This window comes from Schistocerca serialis, chromosome 2, assembly GCF_023864345.2.
Source record: "Schistocerca serialis cubense isolate TAMUIC-IGC-003099 chromosome 2, iqSchSeri2.2, whole genome shotgun sequence".
Taxonomy (NCBI): Eukaryota; Metazoa; Arthropoda; class Insecta; order Orthoptera; family Acrididae; genus Schistocerca; species Schistocerca serialis.
This window is the reverse complement of record NC_064639.1, coordinates 476,101,458-476,127,390: the sequence shown is the minus strand read 5'-3', so window position 1 is coordinate 476,127,390 and position 25,933 is coordinate 476,101,458. Positions and strand designations below refer to the sequence as shown.

Genomic DNA, 25,933 nt, shown 5'->3' with positions numbered 1-25,933 from the left:
GGCGGTTGTTACCTCTGTACACTGATGTGAACAGCTGTGGCATGTTGAGGAGTAACCTCATCAGTGAGCGGTGATGGGGTTCATCCTGCAGGCCGATGGTAATCATCTGCAGTTGACTGGTGTGAATAGATCTGTGGTGGTGGGTGAAGTCTAGTAGTGTCCTCCTTAGGTCTGTTCTTCTATGGGACGCTATATTTGACAAAGGCGTTGGTTGTTCCTGCATTGGTTTGATCCTAAGCTGTTGCTTGATGGATACAGACTAAGTCCGAATCAGTTGAATCCATTATTCCTGGCATGTTCAGCTGGTAGTGGAGAGTGGTGCTGAAAGTTGATACACCCCTTCTTTCACATTTTGTATTACTCTTTGACATATGGGGTCGACATTCATGGCCGCTATCTCTTGTGCAATCATTCCGACATTTATGGCTGCTGTATTTCTTCTCCAACTATCTGTTGTATAAGAGAAGCGGGTTCATGGTAGTCTTCCACAATTGCCATAGGCGACCTCATTCGGGACTCAGTCCAACTTCTCTTGTCTGACTCTTTTCTGTTATATTTTCTTGCTTCGCCGGCGCCACTTGATGAATTCCTGTCTTTGTGATATCCTTTACCAGAAGTGCCTGGTAATATCTTCTGTGACTCCTCTCATAAACTGTGACATTTTGTCAGATTTTATCATATTCATATTAATGATTTGGTATAAAGCTAGAATATTCTCTATTTATGACTATGTCATTTCCTTATGATGGCTGGCCTTATTGTTCAGTAGTTCTTCCTCTAAGTGGACTTGTTGCTAACTGTCACCGCACCTTGCTTTAACTCAGTTTGGAATTTGTCCCAGCTACCCAGCTTCTCTTCGTTGTTCTTAAACCACTGCTAGGCTGTGCTGTATTAGCACATATTTGCCAAACACATTATGTCATCCCACCTGTTGTATTTGGCGACTCACTTTAATCCTTTCCATAATTTCATCAGGTCTCTGAAAAACAGTGATTGATCCCTGATGTGCAGCTGACTTACTGCTGATTTGGGATCTAATTGTATCCTGTAAATACAAGTCTAGAAAACAATGTACTACAGTTTCATTTGTCAGGTTATGTAAACTCACAAAACTGAGGATACTGGTCGCAGGGCAACCCGCTTATCCCGCATGAAGAATCTTTCCACTAAGAGAAAATAGGTGTTTGGTGTGCATTATCCGGCATGCACTTTATTGGCTCCATATTTTTCAATTATACCTCAAACAGTGACAGACATCTAGAGATCTTTGAACCTCTGTATGCATAATTAACAAATGCAGAGAAGATGTATGCGGTACTCCAACAAGATGGAGCAACCACTCACACATCCAACCAAATTATGGTCCACATCACAACATGTTTGCTGAAGACAGACTTGTTAGTAGAGGTCTCTAGCCTCGAAGATCCCCATCGTGTGATTTTTATTTATAGAACACACTAAAAATAAAGTGTATGCTCACAATCCTCACACAATAGTCGATCTTAAACGGAACATTACTAGAGAAATTAACAACATCGCGCCTGCAGAATTACAGAATTTGCTGGTAACATCATCACACAAAGTCAGCGATGACTGGATGCCTATTACCACCACTTCCAGAATGTCATATAAACAGATAACTTTTTTTAACGATAACGGTATCCATTCTTTTTCAGTTAGTTCATTGTTACTTGAATTTCGGGCATGAGGTGTACCAGTTTTACGTCAGACATCATGTTTAAGATCTTTTCAAGAATATACACCATCTGAATCATTGTTTACAGGACCCTGGATTGGGAAAACCCGTGGTTGTACGTCTAGCATTGCTGTCAAATCGAATGAAGATGTCATAAAAAAATGATTTACCAATTTAAAACATGTTAGTAAATACCTACTGAATACTAACACGGAATGTAATGATGATTTACGTTTTCCAAGTTTATAGCAATTAAATAAGGGATTGGTGTAACTATAGTCGCCCATTTACGCTGCTAAGTATTCACACTGATGTAATTGCATATACCGGAAATCTGGTTAATCATCGCCTCCGTTAATTCAGCCGCGAAATTTGTCGATCAATGACATATAACGAGTTGCAACACTGGTGAGCGATATCGAGGAGTTTGTATCTCCGAGTTATTCCACTTGTCTGTTTTTTCCTGCTATTCCGCGTTGCGGTTACGTCTGCTTGTCAAGGACGGCTGGCTGTATATATCTCCAGCGACACAGCTGTTGAGTACAGTGTCAGAATGAATGCCGCGAAGCGCGTACTGGCAAATGCTAGCCATTTAGACATATTTAATAGTGGATTAGGCACCAGGTCATTTCACATTTCTCAGAAGAGGTAACTATACATGACCTTTGTAGCATACTTTCGTGCGCAAAATGTAACATTAGCAGCAGGTGCTAGATATTTAAGTAGTCTACCGTAATGTGCGGTTTTGTGGAATGGTATCGTAGAAGATCCAAAAGCTGAAGATGCGATCTTGTGAGCTAAAGGAAGAAGATACAGGTACCCTGTGATCCACAGCTGTTGTATTGTTTACAATGATGTGTCGTACAGACTTCAGGAAACTTTCACCGTGGCTTGTTTCCCTTTTTATTGTGGAGCTTCCGCCTGTATAGCACTGTTGTTTATTTTGCCATCAGGTTCATTCTGTCCTGTTAATTCATTTCCTTCTAACTTTTTTTCTTTACCCCCACGTTTTGTCCGTCAGATACGTAACCCAAAGTAGTAAGAGAAATGATTAGTTCTATAGTCTGATGAATACATAATGGCAATGGCATAATTTGGTATATATTTTTTTCCTCGATCTAGTATAGAGACGACAAAGAAATTGTTGGAAAAAGAGTAGGGTCATAGTCAGCATTAATTTTGTTTTGTTATTAAGTTGGTATGTGTATCTTATTACAAAAAATTGTTTCCTTCTATTATATTTATTACAAAAAAATATGTATAATTTACTATTATATTGCTGCACAATAACTCATTGACGTTTATGGGAGATGGGGCAGCTGCAGTTTCTCCCAATGCTGCATTCACATAAGTTATTGTTAAAATGTGTTTGTAATGTCGTATGAAAGAGTACAGTGAAGGAAAAAAGATAGAGGATTAATATTATTATAAGTATACTTTTTTACATTTATTGCACTTACTTAACTTTTCGCCTAACATAATGTAGAATTTAAAAAATGAAGCCTTTTACACAGTAATCAAACAATGGAAACTCCAGGGTGGATTGTTTGTGCTGTAATAGTAAATGGAAGTTAGACCAGAAAATCCAGTACTGAGATAAAATTCTAGCTATACTGATTTTGTTTGTAAAAGTTTGCCCCCATTTTTATGGTGGTGGAAAAATAACTTATTTGGTGTGGGAACTAGGCCTATGTAATTGGCAAACAAGTTTAGCATTTTACAATTCACACATGGCTGAATGGAGAACTTCAAAGTTTTCTTCATATTTCTTCTTACAGAAGTAAGAGTGAATGAGCACTCTGTGCTAATCATAGTGCACTTGGTCTCTTGAGACATTTACGTTCAAAGTCCAATTTAAGCTACTGGCAACTTGAAAACTTTAATTTTTGTATAGGATGTATTTAGTTTCCTGATCATTAATCTTGAACACCAGCATTTTCATATACTGCATTTCAACTCTGGACAACGTAGAAATTCAAACTTGTCAGTTTCAGCACTTCACTTAAATTACAGCAGTTCCAGTGTGGTTACACTAAACTTCCTCTCTATGCTTGTTAGAGCTAACATTTTCATATGGAAGGACGAGGTCCTCAAACAGGTAGTAAACAGATGCATGCAAGAAAATGAACCCTTGCAATGTATTGCCCTTTTGTATATGATGACTTGATAAGTGTTTAGAGGAATTGCAGGGCAAATGCTGGGGCAGATTCATAAAGCAGGCAGTGTAGATGGAAAATTTAACTCTTTCTTACACACATTCGTAGATCACTTTGTCTTGATTTCCAAACAGAAGCAAGAGGAAGGAATGGATAACTACTGGTATTAAAAAATTGTGTGTGGATTAGGGAACTATACGGTACTGAATATGGAGAACAGTCTGTAATTATGAGTTGAAATTCCATTACCACCAGCATTGTAGAATCCCCCACTCTGTCATTATAAAAGAAAAACTTTGGAAAAAAAAATCTGGAAGCATAAGACAAAATAATGTGGAACATTATTAAACGAGAAACAAAGAAAAATAGCAATCCAAATGAAACTGAGCTCTGCAGGAAAGAACTCTGGCAGAAATTGGCATTTTTGGATCAATAGTCACTTCCTCACAGTGGTAACAAACATGGTACCCTTCAATAAACTGCCGGATCCACATACTTACTTGTTCAAACACTGCACACATAACCAGCAGAATTTAGTTTCTAAAATACAAATCGCAAGGCCAAAATTCATGGTCACAAAACAGTAGCAGATAGGAAAATCAATTTCAATTACACATTTCACTCCTTCCCGTCTTTCCGGAAGTGTTCGAGGAAGTGGCCTGTGATAAAATTCCAACTCATTTGACTGAGAACTTGTTAATTGTTTCATTCACTTTTGTTAAGGATTCTCCACAGAGAAAGCAATAAAATGCCCATGTCCTAGCAAAGCCAAAGAAGTTAAATTACCATGTTGGTATATTTGCTGACCTAGCCAGGTCTTTTGAGTGTGGGGTCTCAAAATTCTCCATGGCAGACTGTCGCAGCATTAATAATGGCATCCATTGTTGCCTCCTTGTCTAAGATATTGTACTGTAAATAGGACTCATTATTTACAGATGTAGGTAAATACTTTCTTCGAAAAATACAATTGTAATCAAGTAAACTTTGAGCAGCCTATAACCGATAAATATCAGCTGTCTACTATAACTGATGATTGTTAAGGCAGTAGTTCTTTTTAAAGTAAGTTTTGTTTCTCATTTATTTGAATTTAGCTGGCATAATCGTGTATAGCACAAACCAGTATAGGGACAGTTTGTTAATACAGCATAGAGATTGTTTTTATGATTTGGTACTCTTTTTAATGTTCACCTTCACTTGTTCCACTTTCCCGAAGGTTCTCCTTCTTGATTGACTCAGTGGAACACTCTGAATGAAATTCATTTTACCAGAGCTACGCATTTATCCTCTGACTGTCACATGGTTCCTTACACTCAACTAAAATGATAATTAAATTCCTGAGTTACTTGTGCAGAAGCAGCTTTGACATTTACTCTTAAAGAAACATCCTGCCTCTATCAACGTCTCTTAATTTGTAGACATTAAGCTGCCTTAAAGAGGCTTGCACAGGATAGAATAGCACGGAGAGCTGCATCAAACCAGTCTTTGGACTGATGACAACATGTGCAACCCAGCTTGATCTCCATGTGTAACAGGTGTCGTCATAAGTATGTGAGCATTTCCTCACTAATCGCCACAGCAAGCTTTAATTACACCTTAGCACAGCTACTAGACATCTGTACATGGAAATTCCAGGTTGGAATACCAACAGTGTCATGAAATAGATAAATTGCTGCTCACACTATAGATAACATGTTGAGGTGCAGACAGGCACAATAAAAAGACTGTTACACCTGACGTATTTGGTTAAAGTCTTCAAATATTAAAAGGAAAGCACACACACTAAAACAGGCTTTGGTCGCAAGTTCATTGTGTAAGTCTTTTCATCACCCCTGTCTGCAACTCAGTGTCATCTTTATGGTTAGTAGCAATTATCCTTTTCAAAATACTACTATACACCTTTAGTTCTTGCCACATATTGTCACTCAATTTTACATGCCAGCAGTTCCTACTAATACCCTCTCCTCAGCTGATGCTCCTCTGTTCTCATGAGAAATACCTTCAAGTAAGTATCTCTTCTGAAGCTACGTAGGGATACTGACATGCCAAGCTCCCTGTGACATACGACAACCCTAACACATATACTTGGTCTATGGAAAGAAGGGTGACCGTTTGACAGTCTTCCTCAGGCGCGCTTTGTTGTGCCCCCTATGACATACAGTATCAAAGTTTGCTCTAACTTTGTTTTCATCTCAGAGACAGTGTCCTATTAGTAGAAGGGAATTAAAAAAAAAAAAAATAGACAAAATCCTCCATATGGCTTGATAATCTAGTGTGTTAAACGCTATGCCATCTAACTTAAAGCTACCCCAGAAACAGTAGTTTCTACTCCAGTTCAAAATTTATCAAAAAACTGTATGTGTTACTTTCCCCACATCTTAATCCAATAAAGTAAATGACAAAAAATGGATATGCCCTGGAGGACTGTAAGTACAAAGTAACACTTATTCTGGAAGCTAGTTCAATTACCGAGGTAACTTGTTTTCACTTAACGTGACACCAACCATTATATCTGTGTTGAATTAGAAATGGTTACTTGTTTTAGGTTTCCATATGGACATTGACTTTAATAGTACTTTGTTGAATGAGATTTTCTTATTGGATAGCTTAAGAATCATTAGAGTATTTTGTTTTAAATAAGTGTTCACCCAACTGATATAACAATAATCAGATTAAATTTGTCGCAGGTTGAAAGCAAAGATTATAGATGGTGTGAAAATTGCAAGAGATATTAGAACAGAACTGAAAGTTGAGGTGGAGAAATGGGTAGCAGAGGGCAACAGGCATCCACATCTTGCCGCTATTCTTGTTGGACAAGATCCTGCCAGCAAATCTTATGTATCAAGTAAAATGAAAGCTGCAAAAGAAGTTGGTAAGTGAGGGAATGTCTGATCCCACTTTGTCACAATAACTCCTTTCATGGTAGTTGTTAAAAAATCCTATTTTTTTCCTTTCACTGTTTCCTCAGTGTGTACAATCACAACATTTGTGTGCCATATGCTACCACCTCTCTCTGCACCCAGGTGAACTAGTCAAAGTCAAATCACAATATATGCCAATTTCTAATTTACATGAATTTCAGTTAGGAGGGAAACTGTTTTCTTAATTTATCAAAGTTTTTCAGGAGTTACAGTGAAGATATTGTATATACTACCACAGCAAACTTTGTTCATCTGAAATCCACAGGCATTCTGATACTGCTACTCTGTCTTAGCTATTGACTTTTTTTTTCAGTGCTGCTTGCTCCAACTTAGTAAATACTGAAGGTCAAATGTACATGGAGCACAGCATTTTTCATTTTAGGCCATTAGTATAAAATGTAACAGAAGTAATTCAACAATTTTGCAATCTAATAATAAAGTCAAGCAAGATGTGAATAATTTTATTATTTTCAAATTTTACATTGACATTTAAGTAATGTAATTAAAAAAAAAAACTGTGGGATCACTCCAATTCATAAAATTCCACCACACATTCATGTCTGCAGTGGAAATACTTTTTTACTGAACAGAGTAGCCTAATTGATTTACAATTATTTGTTGTTTTATATAGTAAATAAGTTGATTTTTAAGCAGAGAAAACTGCTGTAGTGTATATGTTATATCTGCATGATAGATTAAATATTTAGAGCTAATAACTGATTAAATAAATTAATTTCCAGGTATAACTACAAGTACAATAGCTTTAGCAGACACTGTAACAGAACAGGAATTACTGGATCATATACAGCAGTTAAATGAAGACATGGCAGTGGATGGCATACTTGTTCAGGTAATAGTGGAAATAGCACTTGCAAGAAGGCACTTAAAGCAGTGAACTGTTAAAAAACCTTGTCCTACTGCTTTCTCTTGTCTTCACTATGCACTGCAGATATTGCTAATAGTGAATGCTTCATACATTCTCTTGTACAGTACAAACAAATAATTAACAAAAATTTAGTATTGTAGGTAAAACACTGAAATACCGTTAATAGTTTATTTTCATTGATGGATGGATTGTTGTGTTTCACTGTTCTTAAGATTCTTGAGTTACCTTTACATTACAAGCTGAAAATTATTTCCTTCTTTTGGGCATTGCAAATGCCAGGTAGCAACGGAATACATCAAGTCAGTGATCAAGTCATTTAAATTATGAATAAAAGTTGTATAACAATTTCCTGGGGTTGACAGATGGTTATATGGTCATATAGACATAGGAAATTGTGCATTAGCATTAGTATTGGATATGATTATGGTGCAACAAATCAATGCTTGCCAGCAAACAACTACATGCTGTAACAGCTGCAGTTTTCTTTTGGAATAAATTACTAGTATGGCTTCTACTAGCTTCAGACATTATCTCATCTTATATGCAATTGTGTTGTCCGATATTCACTTTTCATATGATTTTGTAGCTGTGCAATGATTGTTGGTGCTGTGCAAGAAAAATCTGTCAGGTAATGGACACAGTTCACTTTTTACTTCTATCCTCCCTGCTCTCACTGTTTCCAAATAGAAATGAAACTGAGCGAAGTATCACAATGGCAAGTTATCTGTGCTCTCCCTAAATCACTCGCAGCAAATGCTGGGATGATTACTTTGTTACTTTGAAAAGAACATGGCCAGCTTTCTTTCCCACTACAAGTTAGTCATCAGTGGAATGCTCAACCCTAATTTTCCTTCCATATTTTCTTTCCTTGTCTCTCCCCCCCCCTCCCCCCCCCCCCCCTAGCTTTCCTTTAAGAGAGGTTCTTGGAGACATAGAATGGAAATATGATGTATGTACACCTTTGTGTCTCTCTTGCACATTAGAATTTTCATTTTGAAAAATGTACATCTGCTTGTGTTGCAATGCAGACATTGTTTATCTTAAGGTTGTATTTTTCTTTCAGTTGCCTCTGCCAGAGGATATAACGGAAAGGGCAATATGTAATGCTGTTGCTCCACACAAGGATGTTGATGGATTTAATATTGTCAATGTTGGTAGATTCTGTTTGGATATGAAAACCTTAATCCCATGCACTCCTCTGGGTGTACAAGAATTGATTAAGAGATCAGGTTTGTACTATTGCTAGTAACAAGTGGTAGGATTTAACTGTCCTGTTTGTATAAATATTTTTGGTGTTGGGTTATATGAAGTGAGCATTTTCTAGGTTTGTAATAGCAATTTGTGGAAATCACTTCATTTTACAAAAGATTTTCTGTTTATAAGTTGCAGACAGGCACAATTAAGACACTTATATAATGCTTTCAGCAACAGCCTTCAACAGCAAAAGAAACTCACACGATTCATATACACAACAAGCACACTTCACACATATATGACCACTAGCTCCAGCATCTTGGATCGAATGCTGGAATTGTTGGTCACGTGTGCATGAGGTGTGCTTGCTTGTATATATGAATTCAATTTATTTCTATTTTGCTGATGAAGGCTGTGGCCAAAAGCTTCCTGCAAGTGGCTTTGAACAGTGCCTGTCTGCAACTCTACATGTCTTGTTAACGGTAAGTGGCAGTCCATTTTTTTCCCACATTGTTGTCTTTATCTGTTACTGTTTAATTCAATGAAGGCAGAAGTAGAAAAAGTAAACAAATAATTCTTAGTGTTCATTTACTTTTGTTCTCATAATAGTTCACAAATAAGTTTCAGTGAAATAGGTTGACTATTAATTTTTCTTTTGTTTCATAGGTGTAGAGACATTTGGGAAGAATGCCGTAGTTTGTGGCAGATCAAAGAATGTTGGCATGCCCATAGCAATGCTGCTTCATGCTGATGGTCAAGGTATGTTCACATTCTCAGATTTTAACAGCCGTAATGGGTATCATAAAATTTTACAATACTAGTCTCTAATATAGTGCAACACAATTTAAAGAACAACAAAAATGTTGAATTTGCATACACTAACAGGTATTGGACCTGTTCTTTCTTTAGTTTCTATATTAAGTGTTAATTGCTCCAGAATTTCTGAGTTCACAGCAGCATTCTTGTATTATCTCCATTGTTGGGGCAGTGGTTGGAAGCTTTTATGGTATGTCAAGGAGAAAAATAATAGTTTTTTTTCCTTGATGGAAAAAAATTAGTGCCTGTAAGATCCAAAAGACACGATTACTAAAAGCACAATGAAAGAAGGAATATGAGAAGACTAAGTTGCTTGGATAAAGTTTCTAAAAACCACGATTGGCAAGACAAAAAATAACAGTATTTGGGAAGAGATTGTGACTTACATTGGTAAAATCATTAAGCTACAGATAAATGAAATAAATGAATATTGACTGAATACATGAAGGAAAAATGTCACACAGATGTACATGCATAGACAACTGATGACATTTAGATGTTCTGAAGAATAATCTACAGATGAAGAGACAAACATTCATTTTTTGATTATTAAAAAATGGTTCAAATGGCTCTGAGCACTATGGGACTTAACTACTGTGGTCATCAGTCCCCTAGAACTTAGAACTACTTAAACCTAACTAATCTAAGGACATCACACACATCCATGCCCGAGGCAGGATTCGAACCCGCGACCGTAGCAGTCGCGCGGTTCCGGACTGCGCGCCTAGAACCGCTAGACCACCGCGGCCGGCTTTTGATTATTAAAATTGATGGAAATGCAAAAGGATTATTGTATGTATCTGAAATAATTGCATCATACCTAGTACCATTTATAAGGCTTTTCATAATTTTGAAATATGGTACAGTGTAGTCGTGAGAAACCATTCCCATATTGTCTAAGTAAAGGATGTGTGGCGGCATTGAGCAACACACAACATATTAGTTTCAAATTTTCATCTGGTAATTGAAAATGTAAAGTGATCCTGCACTTGCAGGTACAGCTTTGAACACTTTTTGTGCCATTTGTAAATCTGTTTCTAACAATGATGCTCTTTGTTGTTGCAGAAATCAAACTTACGTTACACTTAAACAGTATTCACTCCTTGCATTCTAGCATTGGTAAGACAATAAATAACAGTATCATTAACAAAAGAAAAGGAAAAAATACAGCATAACTATTGCAAAGCTGTTATTCAGTTTCGAAATACTCAAATAAAACATTGGAATGTACTCTATCTAAAGAAATCAAATGACTTCTGAGAGTATGTGTGAGTGTGAGAGAGAGATTTCTGATTTTTTGGACATCTCTGAAACAAGAGACGCCACACATCTATGAATATACGTGCATTGATGACCACTGATCATTTCCATGTGGATACGTGGATACACTCCCCCCTCCCCCTTCCCCGAACTCCTGCGGAAATCAGTGTGAGGCTGCGAGCAATGAGTATGGTGGAGAAGGGGCGCTATGTAAGTAATATGCAACAAGTTGGGAATTTGGGATGGACGGGAAGCATGCTCAGTTAGACAAAGTAAGTAAGGTGACCACGTCCACAAATTGGAAAATCCGGTTTCATTTCCTGGTCCAGCAAAAATTTTAACTTGCCCCATTGAATTCATTTCAGTGTCAGATTGCATCTGATGTCAGAATTTCTACTTTATTTCGCATTTGATATTGTTTTTCCTTTGTCAATGCAGGCTTTTTCAGCGAATTTTGATGATGAAGTCTTCTCGGGTTATCAGCCAATCCAAGGCATTGTTCTGCAGCAACATTTTGACAAGCTTCCTACTTGCCATCTTCAGGCGACGTGTGAGGCTCACATCTATTGCATGTCTTTATAGTCACCAGATCGCATGCTCCTCTGCAGTGGCTGTGTCAGTTGCATGTCTCCAGAAGGGGTGTCACAGATGGTGCTGGGGAGAGCCATGGACTGGGGAACTTGCTGTGTGCTGGAGGGTCCAGACATTTCGTCCTGGCACTGCCTGTCTGTTCCATCTGCTACCTTTATTGCCTTTGCATCAGAGCACTCCTGGCAATACTTGCAGCTGCTACTTCCCATGCAGAGCTCAGCTGGAAACTACTATCCTGGCAAACAAGATCATCATGGACCTGTGTCTGAACTGCCTCTTTGGTAATCATCACAGAACCCATTCGCCTGGCACAGCACCCTGCTACGTTCAAAGTGAAACATATTACCTTCATTGATGCTGAGCTCTGTGACTACAGATTTGTTTGTTTGGCCAAGGTTAACACTTTCCACATTCTGAATAGCACTGTGAAATACACCATTGCATCTGGTCGATGTATTGTTTGTCACGATAGCAATTGATGCTATTGACTCCATACGATGGTAGTCCTAATCTGTCTTTCATTGAGCTGAGCGTAGTTTTGGTTTTAGGTGGGAATGGTTTTGACATTATTTTTCTCCAGAATTCTGGCAGTTCTGGCCCTGGCTGATCCAGCATGTGGAAGGAATGCCAGTTGGTTACTCTTCTTCCAGGTTATTTCCTTGCTTGGCTGTAGATCATATCTCTGAGTAGCTGTTATTGTGAAAGGTTTCCCGAGGATGATGTAACTTGTTGGGTAGACGCTCCTTGTTCCCTTGTACTCTGTGCACCAAGGTTGTAACCACATATATCTCTTGTGCTGGATGGTGGCAGCTGTACCAAAACACCAGTAGCTGCCACCATCCAGCACAACTGAAATCTATGCTCACTATCTTGGTGCATAGAATGTGAGACATAAGTGACAAGGAGAGTCTACACTCTTGAATTGCAGCACTTGTGAGGGAAATCTCTCACAGGAAAGGCTGCTCGAAGACACAGGTAAGACGCACTCTCCAGCCAAGTGAGAAGAAGAAAGATGATGACCTGGACGAAGACACAAAGTGTCTGGTGTTCTTTCCCTATGTGGCCGAGATTGCCAGGATTATGGACAGCAGAGCACAGCCTCAACAAAGGTAGTGCGTTTAACTTAGAACAGACCAGGGTGCTGTGCAGAACATGAAACATGTGCAACAGGAGACAGGTTCCGGGGCTCAATCGTCAAGAGCCAGTGAAGATATAGGTTCATGATGATCTTATCAACCAGGATAGTAGTTTCCAAAGATGACCATGGCAGCAGATGGAATAGACAGCTAGTATGTGATGATTTGACCCTCCAGTGCTCTGAGAATGCTTCTTCACTACCATCTGCAGCTCTCTTCACCGTCTGTGACATCGGTTCCGAAGATGCATGATTGGCACAGCCATTGCAGATGAGGCAGAGGAACTTATAGTCCAGTGGCTATAAAGACAAGCAATGGACATGAGTCCAATATTTTGCCTGAAGATCACGAGTAGGAACTTTTAGGAACTTTGTTGAAATGTTGCCACAGGACACTGCCTTAACTCAGCTGATAACCAGAGAAGACATAATCATTATTTTTATTTTTTTTCTGTAATAAAAATGTGAAAGGTGCTCTTTTAATTTTGAAATCCTTTGTATTTGACTTCTAAATGTGATTGTTAATTGTGATAAAATACAAAAAAAAAGCCCTTTCCTTTCAGACATCTTAATTTGAATAATGCCACTGCACCTTTGTGTTACTGAGTGGGATTAGAAGTGTAATATGATGGTTAGAACCGTTGAACATGTGCGGTTTTTATTTGATTGCATTTTTTTAATATAATTTTTCTAAAGTTATTTAGTAGCTGTTCTAGTCACTGGAAATATAAAACTTTGTGTATATACATATAGATGCTATAATCTCTATGCACATAAAGTAAATTCTGTTGCAGGAGAAACTTCAGCAATGGATGCTACAACAACAATCTGTCATAGATATACACCACCTTCACAGCTTGCTACACTGACAAAACATGCTGATATAATAGTTTCAGCTGCAGGTAAGCAACTTTAACATAAGCCAAAACTTTTTATTCAATAGGAACACACCTATTAAAGGCCTTAATACATAGTCCAAACCTTGCAGTAAAGAATGGTAGACATTCTTCAAATAAAAATTATAACATATTTCTATTCTTCATTGTAGTAAATGTATTCCTCAACCTTCCTATTTGTATAAAGCTGCAATGGACCTCCTGCCCCCTCCCCCCCCCCCCTCCCCCGCTGGCCGGTGTGGGCGAGCAGTTCTAGGCGCTTCAGTCTGGAACCGCGCGACCGCTACGGTCACAGGTTCGAATCCTGCCTCGGGCATGGATGTGTGTGATGTTCTTAGGTTAGTCAGGTTTAAGTAGTTCCAAGTTCTAGGGGACTGATGACCTCAGATGTTAAGTCCCATAGTTCTCAGAGCCATTTGAAACCCCCCCTCCTCCCGCAAAACATACAAAACAATAAGACAGACAGAAAATGCTGCCATCTTCCTGAGTGACAGCTTTGCTCAGCAGTGTGTCATATATTAGCAATACTTATCTCAACAGACAAATTAATTTAAATGATATTAGTCTGATGAACAGAATTTTCTCAGTAAAGCAGTCTCATCTTTTCAGCAAAATGCCACATTTTATTCCATCTAAGTGGATTGATTAAAATTGATAATGTGACAATCTATGTTAAAAAATGATCTTCTTACACTACAGTAATCATTTTTTTTTTAATTTCTATGAACCTTTCCTATCTTGATTTTTGTTTTTATTGCTGTTGGCACTTAGTATAGAATAATTTACACAGAAACATAATAACGTGAAGTGAGGTAATCTGCACTTTTCCACTGCTTATTCCAGCTGTTTCATATTTTTATGAACTGTTATTAGCGAGTTATTTTGAGAAAAGTATTAACTGTAATGAGTAATATGTCTTGAAAAAGCTAGTTGGGGAGCTTGAGTTAATTTGGTTGCACAAGCAATAATTGATTCCATACTACTACTACTACTACTACTACTACTACTACTAATTTTCTGGTAGGACAAACAAAAAAAATTATTTATACAAAAAACAAGAGTGTAACACAATCATCCTCCTTTGCTGGCCATAGCAGTCTGCTACTCACCGACTTTTTATTCGGTAATTGGTGTATGGGACAGGTCTTGCATGTAGGTTTATTGCAGGGATAAGAGCCACGAGGTGAGGGATTGGGGGTAGGGATGGACAAGGACAGTGTTTGATTTAGAAGGGGGGGGGGGGTTCCAATACTGTTGTCTTCCAGGAGGGGGTGTTAGAAACTGACTTCTGAAAACATTAATTTAACACTTTTTGCACCTTTTGGAAATGTAAATGTAGCATATGCACTAGTAAAATATGAAGTTCTGTCATACCACATTTCAAAATCTGCAGTTCAGATTTATTTTTGTCAGAGGTACCAGTGCGTACTGACACAAATCGAGCACTGCACAAGGACATTGTTTAGGTTCAATGGGTGGCAGAATATCACTGGAAAGGGGGGGAGGGAGGGTGGTAGATGTGTAGAATATTCTTCATTTCAGGTCATGATGAAAGGTGGTCTAAACCCTGGCAGAGAATGTGATTCAATTGCTCCACTGCAGTGCTCCTTTGTGGCCAGACAGCAGGCTTGTGAGAGGTGGTAGGTGACTGAAGGGACAAGGCATGGGAGATCTGTTTCTGTACAAGGTTGGGAGGGTGATGTCAGTTTGTGAAGGCCTCAGTGAGACCCTTACTATATTTGGAGAGAGACTGCTCTTTACTGCAGATTTGACAGCCACAGATGGCTAGGCTGTGTGGAAGGGACTTCTTGGTATGGAATGGGTGGCAGCTGTCGAAGTGGAGGTATTGTTCATGCTTGGTAGGGTAGATGTGAACAGAGGTACTATGTAGCCATCCTTGAGGTCAAGATCAACATTAAGGAAGGTGGCTTGTTGGGTTGAGGAGGTCTAGGTGAAGCATATTGGACAGAAAGTGTTTAGGTTCTTGAGGAATGGGAATAGGTTGTCCTCATCTTCAGTCCAATCACAAAGATGTCATCAGTGAATCTGAACCAGGTGAATAGTTTGAGATAGTGGGTGGTTATGAATGATCCTCTACATGACCCACAAATAGGTTGGCGTAGGATGCTGTCACGTGGATGCCCATTGCAGTACCACAGATTTGTTTTATGTTACGCCCTCAAAGGAGAAGTAATTGTGGGGGAGGCTGTAGTTGGTCATGGTGACTAGGAAGGAAGTTTTAGGTTTAGAATCAATTTGGTGTTGGGAAAAGTAGTGTTCAGCAGCAGTATGGCCATGGAGGATGTTAATGTGGAGTGCAAAGATGGCATCAACACTGATGAGCAGAGTGCTGGGTGGTAAAGGATCAGAAACTGAGAAGAATTGGTGGAGGAAATGATTGGTGTCTTTTGCATGGGGCAGTAGGTTACAGGTAATAGGTTGAAGGTGTTGGTCCATGAGATCAGAGATCCTTTCTGTGGGGGTGCAGTAACCAGCCACAATGGGGCACCCAGGGTGGTTGAGTTCATGAACTTCAGGAAGCACATAGGAGTACTGCAAGTGGTGGGGTGAGGAGACAGATAGACTCAGAGGAGAGGTTGTGGGATGGGCCTAAGGACTGGAGATCCTGATGGATTTTGGAAATTAGGTCACTGTGGTAGGTTTTATAGGTGGATGTGTCAAATGGCTAGTGGAGACCCTTTGCCAGGTAATCCTTGTGGTTCATAACCACAGTACTGTTTTCTGGAAGTAGGATTATAAGTCTGAGATCAGTTTTTAGGTGATGGAGAGTGAGGTTGGTTTCCATGTTGTGGGATTTGGGGAATGACAGTGAGGTGACCTGTAAAGTTAGGAAATTCTGGAAAGTTAACAAAGAGTGATTCGGGGGCAATGGGGGTGGATCACAGTTGGATGGAGGAGTGAACTGAGTCGGGCAGGATTCAAGTTTTTTTTTAGGTTGAGGCTTAGTGATAGGGTTAGTGGCAGAAAGTATTTCCGCTCTACAGACTTGGAGAAGGAGAGGTGGTCTTCAACAAGCCCATAGTGATTGAATTTGGGAGTGGGGCAGAAGGTAAGTCCTTTTGAAAGGATCAGTGCTTCTTTAGGACTCAGGGACTTTGGAGGACAGGTTCATGACGGTGTTTTGGATTTGTTTTCGTTGTGGATTCCATATGGTGGTGGAAGGAAAATTCTGAGGGGTGTGGTAAATGTAGTATGTGTGCGAGGCATGGTTTGCCAGCAAGGAGGGGATGAGGGAGAGATTCAATGGAGGCTGTCATCGAGCTGGTTGCGAGTGGTTGTCCAGGTGGAACGGGAGGTGAACAGGTTGGAGAGGTTTTTTGAGGTGGCATTGTGCATGCTACTTTAGTTCCAGTAGGGCAAGAGTTTCAATCTGGGGGATGGGATTTAGGAATTTGGGATTGCAGAACAGGAGAATTTTTTGGGTGGAGAGAAGGTGTTGCAATGAGGTTTGGGCCTGGTTTATATATTTTTGTAGGATTAGGTTGGTGAGGGCAATGGCCTGACAGAATTTGAAGAGATAGAGGTCATTGTGGAAGGAGAGGCTACACCTGGAGATTGGTAATTTGGTTGTCGGGTAGATGCCATGAGCTAGGCAATAATGCAGGAACAGTATGTGGGACTAGGTTCTGGCTAGGGATAGGGAAACTTTTTTGTATTGGTGCAGGTGGAAGGAGCAAGAAGCTTTAGTGGGATATAAGGAAACATGTAAAAATATGTGGAAAAATTCACAAAAAAGATGAAGGATAAGGTAATGGGGAAAATGGTGAGAGCTGATGAGGGATTAAGGGTGACAGTGAAAGCAAAAAAAAGAAAAAAACTAAACGCACATGAATACAGAGATTAAAAAGAAATAATGAAAAGATGGTATTAGTGGGATGCTGGTCAGTGAGTGGATATGTGTGAAGATAGGGGACAGTGGGTGTAACTGTTCATATGAATGGCTACTGCTGCCAAACTGTTGACAAGACAGCTGGACCACCCAATTGCTGAACGTGCCGCCCAACTTGTTGTGGTTCAGTTCAATGACTGCTTTACAGCATTTGTCAAATGGATCCTTCCTATCAACATTAGCATTTTCTGAAATGCACAGATGGGAACTCTCCCTACAACATATCCTCCATTCTTATAATCTCCCCCAGCCCCTCCCTCTGCTAATCACTGTTTTCCAGCTCCTTCCCTGCTCCCAATCCAGCACAGCCCTCGCCTTCTATTCCACCAATGCCATCTAAAGGTTCTTCTCTTCTCTAGTTCTCCCCTCTCCCTTTTCTGCTCCTTGCTGCCTCTCCTCCCTCCCTCCTTCCCTCCCCCCCCTTTCTCCCTCAACCTCAAAACAACATCCTGACTGTACACCCAGCAGTCCTATCCTGTCCCCACCACATCCCTGCATGCTCTCGCAAGTAGCACGCCACCTTCCCCCACCCCCACCCCGCTATCCTTCCCCCTTCCTAACTCATGCCTCTTCCTTATACCCACCAACCACCATGGATTGCTGCTCACATCAGAACTTCTATTTTTGTTTTACTAGATTGTAAAAATCATTTAATACAAGGTGAATGACTTATTGACTGCAGAGTTTTTCAAATATGTATTAACTGCATTTCAGGTGTTCCAAATTTAATACGGGCAGATATGGTGAAGAAAGGTTGTTGTGTCATTGATGTTGGAATTACAAGAATAAAGGATGTTAAAACTGGAAAATCAAAACTAGTTGGTGATGTTGACTATGAAGGTAAGCAGTGTTAGTTAAAAAAATGGTAGAACTGGATCTTTGCTTGTGTTTTTGTGTTTGATGGTGCTAATATATTGCAAGGACTAGAAGTCAGTGCATTGAAGTTTGGTTTGTTAATATAGAGAATCCCTTATTTTACATTTGTTGTTTGTCCTGCCTGTGGCAACTGCCCAACCATGATTTAGTAATTATTCAAATTTTAATAATGAGGCTACAAACCCATACTACCATCACAGGTATCAGTTACCTTAAAGGAGGAGAGTCGTATACACTGATGTGCAAAAACGTTATCACTGCCCACTGTGAGGTTGAATGCCTCCTGGTGGTGTTGCAGGTGCATGATGCAGTAAGGAAAGAATGTAAGCAAAAGAGAGGCAAATGGGCAATCATTATAGCGAAAATATGTGTTGCAAATATGGAAATCCACTGATAAGTGACTTTTGACAAAGGGCACATTGTTGTGGTGCTGTAACTGGAAACAAGAATCTCTGAAATGGCGAAGCTGGTCACCTGTTAGCATACTTCTGTTGTGAGCAGCTAAGGAAAATGGTTGAAGGATGAAGCCCGTAGGGCTTATGGTATTGGATGACATCATGATAAAATGTAGAGGTTGGAGGTTCCCCCAATATGTAATCCAGAGTAGGCAGCGATCTGTGGCAGATCAGATAAGAGTACAAGGCTCATGCAGGCAAAAGTGTTTCAGAGCACTCCATTCAAAGGCCATTGTTGAACATGGAGTTCCATGTCACATGATCCCTGTGTGTTCCTATGTTGACCCAATAACATTATCAGTTATGATTGCAGTGGGCACAATGTCACTGAGATTTCACTGTGGATCAGTATAACCATGTCACCTGTTGAATGAATTGCATATCTCGTTACACCAGGTAGATTGTTAGGTCTTTACACACAGTCATCCAGGAGAATGGTTATACAAAACATGCACTGAGCCACAGATGCAGGTTGGTGAGAGCAGAATTATGCTGTGGGAGTACCCTGAGTTGGTCTTCTATGTTATTTGTGGTGGTAATCAAAGGCATCATGTTGGCAGCGAACTACATGAACATTATTGTGGACCAGCTGAATCACTTCCCCCTACGGTTATGACATCTTCCAGCAAGATAACTGTCCATTTTGCAAGGTCAGAATCATGCTATTGTTGTTTGAGGAGCTTTATATTGAACTCACATTGATGTCTTAGCCAGCAAATATGCCAGATGTATACCCATTGGAAAACATACTGGGTGGCAGCTGTGTGCCTGCAAACCACCCTCTCATGGTGTGTGGGAATTGCTTGACCTGTACATACACGTCTGGTGCCACATACTTCTGGAATCCTGTCAAGACTTGTACAATCCATGCCAAGCAGAATCTCTGTTGTACTGTGTTTGAAAAGTGGAACAACACATTATTAAATAGGTGGTAATGTTTTGGCTCATTTGTGTGTGTGTGTGTGTGTGTGTGTGTGTGTGTGTGTGTGTGTGTGTGTGTGTGTGTGTGTGTGTGGCGGGCGGGGGGGGGGGGGGGGGTAGTGTGTGAGTTTTAATCGAAGGCATCATGTCGGCAGAGAACTACATGAACATTATTGTGGACCACCTGCATCACTTCCCCTTACAGTAATTATCCTAATCTTGTCCTCACAATCCCTATGTGAGTGATATGCAGGGGGTTGTAGTATATTCTTAATCGCGTAAAGCCTGTCCTTGAAACTTTAGTAGACTTTCTCAGGATCTTCGAGTCTTCCAGTTCAGTTCCTTTAGTATCTCTGTCACACTCTGCCATGACTCAAACCTGTGACCATTTGTGCTGCCCTTCTCTGGATACATTCAAATGCTCTCTCAGTCCTGTTTGGTATGGGTCCCACACACGTGAGCAGTATTCTAGAATTGGTCACATGAGTGATTTGTAAGTATCTTTTGTAGATTCATTCCACTTCCCCGTTATTCTACCAAACATCTAAAGTCTACCATGTGCTTTACCCACAACTGAGCCTGTGTGATTATTCCATTTCATATCTGTACAAAGTGTTACAACCAGATATTTGTGAGAGTTGGCGAATTCCAGCAGTGACTCATTGATAGTATAGTCATAAAATGCTAAATTTTTTGGATTGTGAAGTGCACAGTTTTACATTTCTGAACATTTAAAAGTGGTTGTCAATCATTCCACCACTTTGAAATCTTATCAAGATCTGACTGAATATGTATGCAGCTTCTTTCAGATAGTTCTCCATCATAGATAACTGCATCATATGCAAAAAGTCTGTGTTAACCATTAATATTATTCCTCCTCCTCCTCATCATCATCATCATCATCATCAAAGACTGATTATGCCTTTCAGCATTCAGTCTGGAGCATAGCCCACTTATAAAATTCCTCCATGATCCCCTATTCAGTGCTAATATTGGTGCCTCTTCTGATGTTAAACCTATTACTTCAAAATCATTCTTAACCGAATCCAAGTACCTTCTCCTTGGTCTGCCCCGACTCCTCCTACCCTCTACTGCTGAACCCATGAGTCTCTTGGGTAACCTTGCTTCTCCCATGCGTGTAACATGACCCCACCATCTAAGCCTGTTCACCCTGACTGCTATATCTATAGAGTTCATTCCCAGCTTTTCTTTGATTTCCTCATTGTGCACACCCTCCCACCGTTGTTCACATCTACTAGTACCTGCAATCATCCTATCTACTTTCATATGCATAACCTCAACCTTGTTGATAACGTAATCTGAATCCACCCAGCTTTCGCTCCCATACAACAAAGTTGGTCGAAAGATTGGACGGTGCACAGACAACTTAGTCTTGGTACTGACTTCCTTCTTGCAGAAGAGAGTAGATCGTAGCTGAGCGCTCACTGCATTAGCTTTGCTACACCTCGCTTCCAGTTCTTTCACCATGTTGCCATCCTGTGAGAATATGCATCCTAAGTACTTGAAACTGTCCACCTGTTCTAACTTTGTTCCTCCTATTTGGCACTCAATCCGTTTATATTTCTTTCCCACTGACATTACTTTCGTTTTGGAGATGCTAATCTTCATACAATAGTCCTTAAATTTCTGATCTAGCTCTGAAATATTACTTTGCAAACTTTCAATCGAATCTGCCATCACAACTAAGTCATCTGCATATGCAAGACTGCTTATTTTGTGTTTACATATCTTAATCTCACCCAGCCAGTCTATTGTTTTCAACATATGATCCATAAATAATATTAACAACAGTCGAGACAGGTTGCAGCCTTGTCCTACCCGTGATGCTACTCTGAACCATGAACTCAATTTACCGTCAACTCTAACTGCTGCCTGACTAGCCATGTAAAGACCTTTAATTGCTTGCAAAAGTTTGCCTCCTATTCCATAATCTCGTAGAACAGACAATAACTTCCTCCTAGGAATCCGGTCATATGCCTTTTCTAGATTGATAAAGCATAGATACAATTCCCTCTTCCACTCACAACACTTCTCCATTATTTGCCGTAAGCTAAAGATCTGATCTTGACAACCTCTAAGAGGCCTAAACCCACACTGATTTTCATCCAATTGGTCCTCAATTAAATACTCGCACTTCCCTTTCAACAATACCAGAGAAGATTTTACCCACAATGCTGATTAAAGAGATACCTCTGTAGTTGTTACGATCTTTTCTGTTTCCATGTTTAAAGATTGGTGCGATTACTACTTTTGTCCAGTCTGATGGAACCTGTCCTGACTCCCAGGCCATTTCGATTATCCTGTGTAGCCATTTAAGACCTGACATTCCACTGTATTTGATGAGTTCCCACTTAATTTCATCCACCCCAGCTGCTTTATTGCACTGCAATCTATTGACAGTTTTCTGCACTTCCTCAAATGTGATCCTATTTCCATCATCATTCCTCTCCCATTGTACCTCGAAATCTAAAAATTACTGAACGTATTTTCACCTACATTGAGCAACTTTTCAAAATATTCCCTCCATCTGCCCAAGGCATCCACAGGATTCACCAGCAGTTTTCCTGACCAGTCCAAAATACTTGTCATTTCCTTCTTACCTCCCTTTCGAAGATTGCTAATTACACTCCAGAATGGTTTTCCAGCAGCTTGACCCATAATCTCCAACCTGTTTCCAATTTCTTCTTGGATGCTGCAATTATCTGTTTGGCTTTGTTTCTTTCTTCAACATAACTTTCTCTGTCTACCTGAGTTCTAGTATGTAGCCATTTTTGATATGCCTTCTTTTTCCTTTTACAGGCTGCCTTGACTGTGTCATTCCACCAAGCTGTTTGCTTCATCCTACTTTTACACATTACTGTTCCAAGACATTCTTTAGCCACTTCTAGTACTGTGTCCCTGACCTTGTCCATTCCTTTTACACTGACTGTAATTGACTACATTCAACTAACTGGTACCTTTCTGAGATCGCTGTTATGTACTTGTACCTGATTTCCTTATCCTGAAGTTTCTCCACTCTTATCCTCCTACATATGGACCTGACCTCCTGCTCTTTCAGCCTCACAATCCCAATTTCACTGCAGATTAAATAATGATCAGTGTCATCAAAGAATCCCCTGAATACACGTGTGTCCCTAACAGCCTTCCTGAATTCCTGATCTGTTATTATATAGTCAATGACAGATCTGGTTCCCCTGCTTTCCCAAGATACCGGTGAATGTTCTTATGTTTAAAAAAGGAGTTTGTGATTACTAAGCCCATACTGGCACAGAAATCCAAGAGTTGTTTCCCGTTCCTGTTGGCCTCCATATCCTCTCCAAATTTACCCATAATCTTTTCATACCCTTCTGTTCGATTTCCAATCCTGGCATTAAAATCACCCATGAGCAGAACACTGTCCTTGTCCTTTACTCTAACAACTACATCACCGAGTGCCTCATAAAAAATATCCAACTTATCTTTATCTGTCCCTTCACAATGCGAATATACTGACACAATCCTAATTTTCTTGCTAGACACTGTCAAATCTATCCACATCAATCGTTCGTTTACATACCTTATTGCAACTGTGCTGGGTTCCATTTCTTTCCTGATGTAAAGCCCTACACCCCATTGTGCTATTCCTGCTTTGACTCCTGACAGGTAGACCTTGTATTCTCCCACTTCCTCTTCTTTCTCACCCCTTACCCGAATGTCACTAACAGCTAAAACGTCCAGCCCCATCTTACTTGCAGCCTCTGCCAGCTCTACCTTCTTCCCAGAGTAGCCCCCATTGATATTAATAGCTCCCCATCTCATTACCATTTGTTTGCCAAGTCGTATCTTAGGAGTCCCTGGTTTGTCAGTTAGAGGTGGGACTCCGTCACCTCCAAAGGTCCGAGGCATTTTGCTCTGATTGTTGCCAGCATCATATTTAAAGTACCAGGGAAGCAGGTTGCTAGCCTTACTTGCCCCGAGTCCCATTGGGTTTTACCCCTAATGGCTGAGGAACTAACCGGTGGATTTGGTAGTCTTTGCCGTATGAGCACAAAGGTGACCACAACTCAGAATATGTCCAAGATGCCCAGCCTTATTCCAAAGTAACTGGTATCCCAACTGTCGGGACCACTTACTTGGCCACTCAAACGTTGCCCGTGGTTCATGAACTAGGACATGACTACAGGAACCCACACCATGAACCACTAATATTATTCCTAATGTATTAAAATAAAACGTGAACAGCAAGTGTCCCAACACACTTCTACATGTGACGATGACCCTCCATCCAAGATAACATGTTGCGTTGTCGCTATCAAAAAGTCCTCAATCCAGCCACAAATTTCACTTGATACCCCATATGATGATACTTTTAACAATAAACATAGATGTGGTACTGAGTCAAATGCTTTTTGGCCATCAAGAAATACTGCATCTACGTGACTGCCTTCAACCAAAGCTTTCAGTATGTCTTGTGAGAAAAGTACGGGTTGTATTTCACGTGATTCCAAAAAATGAATCGATGCTGGCTGCCATTGAGGTGTTCATTCTGTTAAAGATACCTCATTTTGTTTAAGCTCGGAATATGTCCTAAGATTCTACAACAAATCAATGTCGGGGCGATTGGATGGTAGTTTCGTGGATCACTTCTACTACCCTTCTTGTGGACAGGTGACCTGTGCCTTTTCCAAGAACTGAGCACAGTTTTTTGTTGGAGGGATTTATGATCAGCATAAAATCTGACAGGGATTCCATCAGGGCCTGGAGCTAGTTCAATTTTAACGGCTTCAGCTGTTTCTCAACACCACTGAAAATAATATTTATTTCATTCATCTTTTCAGTGTATGGGAATTAAATTGGGGTAATTCTCCTGGATTTTCTTTTGTAAAGGAACACTTGAAGCTGGGATTAAGAATTCCAGCTTGTGCTTTCAGTTCCTGTCACATGCTGTAGAGACTGGCCATTGACTTTGGTGCTACTAACAGCATTTAAATATGACCAGAATTTGTTAGGGTTTCTGAAAGATAACTTGACTGTATTCTGCTACAATGGTCATTGAAGGCATTACACATTGCTCTTTTGACCAAATGTGTTTCATTCAGTATATCTCTGTCTACAGCCAGACACTTCATTTTACACCTATTATGCAGTGACCTGTTTCTTTAGAAGTTTCTCTACAGTGACTGTATACCATGGAGGTTCCCTCCCAAAATGGACTGCTCTGTTAGGTATGTATCTATCCAGTGCATGTTCAGCTATTCTTTTAAACTTAAGCCAGAGTTCCTCTACATGCTTCTACCCTGTGCTGAAAGTTTCAGGTTCTTCATTGAGATAGGACACAACTAGATTTTTTGTCTAGTTTACTGAACATACATATCTTCCTGCTTGTTTTAGTCGTCCTTTGTACTTCGGTCATCATTGTTGCCACAATCGCATCTTGATCACTGATACCAGTTTCAAGATGGACATCCTCAAAGACGTAAAGTCTATTCACTGCCATTAAATCCAACATACAAAGTGTATAAAAAAAAATCATCTGATTTGGAACGTCTATATTTCTAAAAGTAATAAACATATACAATGAAATTTTTTTTTTTTTTTTTTTTTTTTTTTAATGAATGGGAAACTTTTTTTTTCCCCCTCCTTCATACCTTTTTTATAGGTGTTCAAAATGCCCCCTTGAAGTGCACCATATATGTCAATGCGGTATTCAGATTGTTCCCACACTGCAGCGAGCATGTCTTGAGTTACAGCTTCCACAGCTGCTGTTATGCAATATCTCAATTCATCCATTGTTCTTAATAATGGAGGCACGTAAACAGTCTTTTATAAACCCCGATAAGAAATAATCACATACTGTCAGGTCTGGTGACCATGGAGGCCAGTAGTGTAAGGCTGAATAATTTGGTCCAGTGTGACTGATGCATCGTTCAGTAACCCTTTGCTTTAAAAATTCCATCCCTTCCAGATGCCAATGTTGCGGTGCTTCATCCTGTTGCTAAATGAAGTCATTTGAATTAGTCTCCAAATGTGGGAAAAGAAAGTTCTCAAGTATATAGAGATGTGTAGCAGTGTTCTCGCCAAAGAAAAATGGACCATACACAGTTTCCCATGAAACTGCACAAAACAAATTAAATTTTTTAGAGTCCCTCTCATGTTGTACAACTTCATATGGTTATTATGTACCCCATATTCTTACATTATGATGGATCACCTTTGCACTTAA

General features: G+C 39.8%; 1 protein-coding gene across 1 annotated transcript in view; it reads left to right on the top strand.

The window, feature by feature from the left end:
• The first annotated feature begins 2,191 nt into the window (after window positions 1-2,191).
• LOC126457400 (bifunctional methylenetetrahydrofolate dehydrogenase/cyclohydrolase, mitochondrial) overlaps window positions 2,192-25,933 on the top strand; it is a 36,434-nt gene continuing 12,692 nt past the window's right edge. Inside the window, exons 1-7 of the mRNA XM_050093660.1 lie at window positions 2,192-2,344; window positions 6,537-6,721; window positions 7,511-7,620; window positions 8,720-8,885; window positions 9,517-9,609; window positions 13,447-13,554; window positions 18,173-18,298. Coding sequence (XP_049949617.1) covers window positions 2,250-2,344; window positions 6,537-6,721; window positions 7,511-7,620; window positions 8,720-8,885; window positions 9,517-9,609; window positions 13,447-13,554; window positions 18,173-18,298 — 883 coding nt within the window. The 5' untranslated portion in view covers window positions 2,192-2,249. The remainder of the gene's footprint in view (window positions 2,345-6,536; window positions 6,722-7,510; window positions 7,621-8,719; window positions 8,886-9,516; window positions 9,610-13,446; window positions 13,555-18,172; window positions 18,299-25,933) is intronic.